The sequence below is a fragment of the Pongo abelii genome, chromosome 14 (genome assembly GCF_028885655.2).
Source record: "Pongo abelii isolate AG06213 chromosome 14, NHGRI_mPonAbe1-v2.0_pri, whole genome shotgun sequence".
In the NCBI taxonomy this organism is placed as follows: Eukaryota; Metazoa; Chordata; class Mammalia; order Primates; family Hominidae; genus Pongo; species Pongo abelii.
Genome location: NC_071999.2, coordinates 89,713,192 through 89,720,758, shown reverse-complemented (window position 1 = coordinate 89,720,758; position 7,567 = coordinate 89,713,192). Strand labels below are relative to the sequence as shown.

General features: G+C 44.6%; 1 protein-coding gene across 2 annotated transcripts; it reads left to right on the top strand.

Annotated features, from left to right (window-relative positions):
• The first annotated feature begins 378 nt into the window (after window positions 1-378).
• Window positions 379-7,198, top strand: SLITRK1 (SLIT and NTRK like family member 1). 2 transcript variants are annotated; one of them, XM_063714680.1, is made up of 2 exons: window positions 379-2,395; window positions 2,842-7,198. In XM_063714680.1, the coding sequence occupies exon 2, from the start codon at window positions 2,895-2,897 to the stop codon at window positions 4,983-4,985; it is 2,091 nt and encodes a 696-aa protein (XP_063570750.1). In that variant the 5' UTR covers window positions 379-2,395; window positions 2,842-2,894; the 3' UTR covers window positions 4,986-7,198.
• The last annotated feature ends 369 nt before the right edge of the window (window positions 7,199-7,567 follow it).

Genomic DNA, 7,567 nt, shown 5'->3' with positions numbered 1-7,567 from the left:
TATCAATCACAAACACCATAAGGCTGATTTCCTTTCTCAGAGTGGTTTCTTGGGCCAAGATATTTTAGACCTGAGTCCTATTTAAGAAGAAACAGAAAAATTATTTCCTTCAGTTGAACTCCTCCACATCTGCAATTCTCAACTGCATAGCATTTCTTTAGCATAATGGTTTCAAATTGATTAAGGTCTTTTTTTTTCACTCTCTGCATGTGGTAATGCGTCAAATTAAATGAGAACAGAGTTATTTCAGAAGTGTATCAGGATGTCTAAAAAAGATATCTCTAGTGTACACACGTGCATACACACAAACACACACATGCATGCACATACACGCACACACTGAAATGTCTTCATCCCCACCTCCCTTCACTGAATTTCACCAAAGGAATACAGCAAAAATATTTTGTCATATGAAAACATTGTATATAGATATGAAATTTTCTCCACCCACCTAGAAATTAGATTCTGACCCAGAAAAAAAAATCTTGTAAACATCTTTAAGACCTTCCCTAGCCTTGGGAATTTTCCCAACCCCAGTCCTTTCCCCCAAATTTTTACTCCCCATCTTTCTCAAAATACACACTTCCTTGAACATTTATTTGCTCTTTTGCACAAATTATTAGCAGGCTTGTTGCAGCTGTCCAACTTGCAAAGACCTAATTAAAAAGGCAAGTGGTGTAAACATATCCTCTCTGCATAGAGTGAAGAAAGGGCCAAACAGTAACTCTATTTAAAAGACCTAAAAATTTCAAATCCTAAAATGATCTATAAATATTTTGGGACTTAGTGATGTGAAAAGGTGTCGACTCTGAAAGGAAAAGTCAGCAAAACAGGCTTCACGGAAGCAGCATGTTCACGTTTTCTTCCCTCCCAGAAGGTGATATTACTGGATTTTTATAAGCTCAGAGTTTGGAATCTGGTGTTTCCTTAACTGGAAAAAGCCTGAGCTTCGTGTTTCCCCAGCATCAGTGACCCAACAAGCATCTGCGCGAAGAGGAGCTGCCGGCTACCTGCAGATAGCGTTCGCGCTGAGCTTTAGAGTCCAGAGATTTCTATCTCCTCCTCTCAAAATGCAACTGGTTATTTACTTGTAAACATTTAAATTAGTTCAAACTGATGTGAAAACTTTGTCAGTGGGGTGTGTGTGTGTGTGTGCGTGCGTGTAGTGTGCGCGCGCCTGCCTGCCAGTGGGTTTTTAACAGCACTCACAAATCATCTTGGGATTTTTCCCTGCCCCCTCTCCCTTCTTTTCCGGTTCTCAGTTAAAGCTTTCGGGACTGGAATCAAGGACTTAAGCATGCATTGTGTTTCACCCTCCAGAGTTAAATAACATTCAAGAAATATCAAAGAACCTAACTCTCAATGACCAAATTGACTAAATTTCTGCAAGTTTTAAAAAGTATATGCCTAATTTATATACCTTGCAAAAAAATTCATACTCAATTATGATATTATGTAACATATATGTTCCGAAAGCCACTTTCAACATACCAAAAAAAATGTTTCAAAGACATCAAATAGCGTAAAACACTGTGCCGCAGAGAAGGAAGAAATGCATTTAAAGCACCGATGAAAATGGCGTGCAGTATAATTACCTCAAATTGCTGTTCGCTTGACACCCTGACACTAATTTTATTCAAGCCATTGGGAAATAAATGTTTTAAAAGCACTCCTTTCCGAATGGTGGAGCTGGTGGGGGCTGTGAGCTCGTTAAGGAAAGGAAAGGGTAAAGTTTCCAGCACGCAAAAATAATCAAATAATCCATTTAAAATAAGCGTCTATGTAGATCCTCAGCCTTTTATGCCCACATTTTTAACGCTTGCCCTGTACGTGGATTGATTTTTTTTTCTTTCAGCATTCCCTAGCCAGATGGATTTTTGCTACTGCAGATCAGCAGAGGGTGTCAGATCTTTCAGAGTGCACCAGGCTGGAACGAGCAGAGCTTCTTAGCAACTCTCTTCTCCGCCCCCCCTCCCCTCATTCTCGCGCTCTCTTCCTCCCTCAGACAACTCGCCCCCCGCCCTCCGCCCCCCTCCACGTAATTCCGAAAGAGCAGAAGAAAGAGAAGGAGAACAGGAAAAGAAGAGCTAGTAAGCGAGAGCGAGAGCACAGAAAAGAAAAAAAAAAAAAAAAAAAAAAAAAAAAAAAGCCTTAAGAGGACCGAAGGGGAGGAAAGGAAAAGGATGGACAACCACAAAACGCAGCGATTGCGGAAATTTTCCAGCGCCATTGGCTGGGCAGCGTGAGTCCTTCGGTCGGGCGTGATTTCAGCACCGGGGGGACTGGACAGCACCTCGGGGGGACTTCTGGGCAACCCGCAACCACAGCAAGAACTCCACCAGCAGCCTCAACAACAGAAGCCGCGGAAAACCCTGCTTTGTATCAGAGAGGCAAGGTCAGTCCGACGCACAGCCATGCACAGGCAGTGCGCCTGTACTACGCTGCAAACCCTCTGCTTGTTTCTCTAACATGCACTTGCTTCTAATTATTAGCATTGTTTCATTTCTGATCAGTGAAGATCAGTAGATGAGATTCTGTAAGGGTGTACTTTTAATTTATATGTATATATTTAACTTCTTTTTCTGTTATTTTTAAAGGGTTGTGGGGGAGTGGGGTTTTTTTTCCTACTTTTTTTTTTTTTTTTTTTTTTTTTTGCTTGCCTTGCACTACGTGCCTGGATAGTTTGTGGATATAATTATTGACTGGCGTCTGGGCTATTGCAGTGCGGGGGGGTTAGGGAGGAAGGAATCCACCCCCACCCCCCCAAACCCTTTTCTTCTCCTTTCCTGGGTTCGGACATTGGAGCACTAAATGAACTTGAATTGTGTCTGTGGCGAGCAGGATGGTCGCTGTTACTTTGTGATGAGATCGGGGATGAATTGCTCGCTTTAAAAATGCTGCTTTGGATTCTGTTGCTGGAGACGTCTCTTTGTTTTGCCGCTGGAAACGTTACAGGGGACGTTTGCAAAGAGAAGATCTGTTCCTGCAATGAGATAGAAGGGGACCTACACGTAGACTGTGAAAAAAAGGGCTTCACAAGTCTGCAGCGTTTCACTGCCCCAACTTCCCAGTTTTACCATTTATTTCTGCATGGCAATTCCCTCACTCGACTTTTCCCTAATGAGTTCGCTAACTTTTATAATGCGGTTAGTTTGCACATGGAAAACAATGGCTTGCATGAAATCGTTCCGGGGGCTTTTCTGGGGCTGCAGCTGGTGAAAAGGCTGCACATTAACAACAACAAGATCAAGTCTTTTCGAAAGCAGACTTTTCTGGGGCTGGACGATCTGGAATATCTCCAGGCTGATTTTAATTTATTACGAGATATAGACCCAGGGGCCTTCCAGGACTTGAACAAGCTGGAGGTGCTCATTTTAAATGACAATCTCATCAGCACCCTACCTGCCAACGTGTTCCAGTATGTGCCCATCACCCACCTCGACCTCCGGGGTAACAGGCTGAAAACGCTGCCCTATGAGGAGGTCTTGGAGCAAATCCCTGGTATTGCGGAGATCCTGCTAGAGGATAACCCTTGGGACTGCACCTGTGATCTGCTCTCCCTGAAAGAATGGCTGGAAAACATTCCCAAGAATGCCCTGATCGGCCGAGTGGTGTGCGAAGCCCCCACCAGACTGCAGGGTAAAGACCTCAATGAAACCACCGAACAGGACTTGTGTCCTTTGAAAAACCGAGTGGATTCTAGTCTCCCGGCGCCCCCTGCCCAAGAAGAGACCTTTGCTCCTGGCCCCCTGCCAACTCCTTTCAAGACAAATGGGCAAGAGGATCATGCCACCCCAGGGTCTGCTCCAAACGGAGGTACAAAGATCCCAGGCAACTGGCAGATCAAAATCAGACCCACAGCAGCGATAGCGACGGGTAGCGCCAGAAACAAACCCTTAGCTAACAGTTTACCCTGCCCTGGGGGCTGCAGCTGCGACCACATCCCAGGGTCGGGTTTAAAGATGAACTGCAACAACCGGAACGTGAGCAGCTTGGCTGATTTGAAGCCCAAGCTCTCTAACGTGCAGGAGCTTTTCCTACGAGATAACAAGATCCACAGCATCCGAAAATCGCACTTTGTGGATTACAAGAACCTCATTCTGTTGGATCTGGGCAACAATAACATCGCTACTGTAGAGAACAACACTTTCAAGAACCTTTTGGACCTCAGGTGGCTATACATGGATAGCAATTACCTGGACACGCTGTCCCGGGAGAAATTCGCGGGGCTGCAAAACCTAGAGTACCTGAACGTGGAGTACAACGCGATCCAGCTCATCCTCCCTGGCACTTTCAATGCCATGCCCAAACTGAGGATCCTCATTCTCAACAACAACCTGCTGAGGTCCCTGCCTGTGGACGTGTTCGCTGGGGTCTCGCTCTCTAAACTCAGCCTGCACAACAATTACTTCATGTACCTCCCGGTGGCAGGGGTGCTGGACCAGTTAACCTCCATCATCCAGATAGACCTCCACGGAAACCCCTGGGAGTGCTCCTGCACCATTGTGCCTTTCAAGCAATGGGCAGAACGCTTGGGTTCCGAAGTGCTGATGAGCGACCTCAAGTGTGAGACGCCGGTGAACTTCTTTAGAAAGGATTTCATGCTCCTCTCCAATGACGAGATCTGCCCCCAGCTGTACGCTAGGATCTCGCCCACGTTAACTTCGCACAGTAAAAACAGCACTGGGTTGGCGGAGACCGGGACACACTCCAACTCCTACCTAGACACCAGCAGGGTGTCCATCTCGGTGTTGGTCCCGGGACTGCTGCTGGTGTTTGTCACCTCCGCCTTCACCGTGGTGGGCATGCTCGTGTTTATCCTGAGGAACCGAAAGCGGTCCAAGAGACGAGATGCCAACTCCTCCGCGTCCGAGATTAATTCCCTACAGACAGTCTGTGACTCTTCCTACTGGCACAATGGGCCTTACAACGCAGATGGGGCCCACAGAGTGTATGACTGTGGCTCTCACTCGCTCTCAGACTAAGACCCCAACCCCAATAGGGGAGGGCAGAGGGAAGGCGATACATCCTTCCCCGCCGCAGGCACCCCGGGGGCTGGAGGGGCGTGTACCCAAATCCCCGCGCCATCAGCCTGGATGGGCATAAGTAGATAAATAACTGTGAGCTCGCACAACCGAAAGGGGCTGACCCCTCACTTAGCTCCCTCCTTGAAACAAAGAGCAGACTGTGGCGAGCTGGGAGAGCGCAGCCAGCTCGCTCTTTGCTGAGAGCCCCTTTTGACAGAAAGCCCAGCACGACCCTGCTGGAAGAACTGACAGTGCCCTCGCCCTCGGCCCCGGGGCCTGTGGGGTTGGATGCCGCGGTTCTATACATATATACATATATCCACATCTATATAGAGAGATAGATATCTATTTTTCCCCTGTGGATTAGCCCCGTGATGGCTCCCTGTTGGCTACGCAGGGATGGGCAGTTGCACGAAGGCATGAATGTATTGTAAATAAGTAACTTTGACTTCTGACAAAAAACAAAAAGTGCTGCATGGCTCGCATGGAATCCACGCGCTCCAGGGACTCTGCCCGCCCCCGCGACTGGAGACGGCATCTCGTTCACAGCACCCACCCTCTTACCTGATAAGTTCCATCGTATCAAACTTTCTATAAACAAAATACAGTATAATCAGAAAGTGCCATTTCGCCATTATTTGTGATCGGTAGGCAGTTCAGAGCATAAGTTAACTGTGAAAAAAAATGTAAAGGTTTTATTTAAGACATTTGCATGGCTAGTCATCAATCCATTTTATGAGTTAACAATGTATTTTGTTGAGGGAAGTTTTTAGGGGTTGTTTTGGGTTCTTTTATTTTGATGGTGATGTTTTATTTTATTTTATTTTTTTCAGGGGGTCTTTTTTTTTTAATACATATCCAATAATGCCTTCCATCTGAATGTAAAATAAGTACCCATGATTTCTATTATAGTATCAGTGTAATTATTTAAAAAATGATCTTGAGGCAGTTAAGCATGACCAATTAATGTCACTCTAGTGCTTAGGCTGCGATCCTATGGTAGCAATTCTGTGCTGGTATAAATCTTACTTATAAAGTAGGAAAAGAGAATCGAGGAAGCACGTGAAACTTACTAATTCTATTCGAGGATTTTATAATGGCATATTTTTTCAGTATTAAAGCGAAAATGTTTTCAACTCTGGGTCCTTACCTTTTTCCAGCTTCATATTTGCAAGTGGTAAATTGGATTTGCGGTGGAAGAGACAGGGGAGGGAAACGGTTGGGGGTAGATCCCTTCCTGAGCTACATTAAAGCTCTTTCTCTAATCGCCTTACTTAGCTTTTTACCCTTTAAGTAGCTCCACTTCCCTCGCCCCCACCCTCTACCCCACCCCCACCTTCGCTCAGACTTTACCGGCTTTCCCCAGTCCATAAGGGTCTTGCCCCAACACACACCCCTTCTTTTTCTCCCCTCTCCAAATGCAGCAGTGAATCCCTTTATTAATACTGGAAATCCCTCTCTGCTGCTTTTGTTGGTGCTGCCCACACTGCAGATATATTAAGGATGTTAGGAGAGATTTGATTTAATTGACTCTGCCTAGATCGGTCTCATTAAACAGAGTGGAGATTTCATTGGTCAGCACTCCTCAATGAAAGACAGACCTAATGACTGGCATTTGAGATGCTGCTGGCATTTTGAATTCAACATCTGCTGAAAACGGTAAAACTAATTAGTGCCCACCCACCCTCCCCGCCCCAGCAACTGCATATTGAAATTTGTTAAAGCGCTCATCTTTATGGAAATTAATCATTATCCTAAAGAAGTGTTTCTCTCCCATCATCCGGATTTCTGGTTGTGGCCCAGCAATTAACAAAAACAGCTTCAATTGTTCGAATTTTATGAACCAATGTAACTCTGGCCTCAATCATATTCCTCTGGGATTTCTAAACAGCAGTTAAGCTACAAAAAACAAACAAAACCACACATATTGATGGAGTCTGCATTCCACCACATATCCACCCTTGAGAAGTATGTCAAAAGACTGCAGACTATAGATTTTTTTTTAAATGTAGGATTATAAATCAGCTAGTGAAACATCTCAGAGCAGTTGTAAGTAGATCTGCCATCTAGAACTCATATTCTAAAGGGAAGTGATTTCTCAGAACAGTGATGTTCTGGAATATGTATTATTTATTTTAACACTTTTTTAATAAAATCTTTATTATAAACCATGACTATTCCTAAGGCCATTCATCATTTTCTCTCTTGATTCTTTTGTTTGTGGACTGCATTTCATGACAGTAAACCTGCAACCTACTCTCCTCTGACAGATATTATGGGTTGTTTTCTATTTATTAATTTCTCACAGGATGGCTTTATTCTTTTTACAGAAAGTACAACTGGGTTCTCGGTAAGCAATCAACAGATTTACTTGTGATGGAAAAATTAGGGGAGAAGAGGCATACATTCGACAATGTTATGACCTTTAGAAAGAAAAGAAAAAATGACAGATGTAGAAACAACATCTCTGGTGGAAGGTGACATTTAATGGCAGATATCTAGTGAGCTATGTTAGTAATTTTGAAACTGATACATGACTA

Bases quoted from the DNA above. Each gene is read 5' to 3' on its own strand.
- SLITRK1 (XM_063714680.1), top strand. From the start codon at position 2,895: ATGCTGCTTTGGATTCTGTTGCTGGAGACGTCTCTTTGTTTTGCCGCT.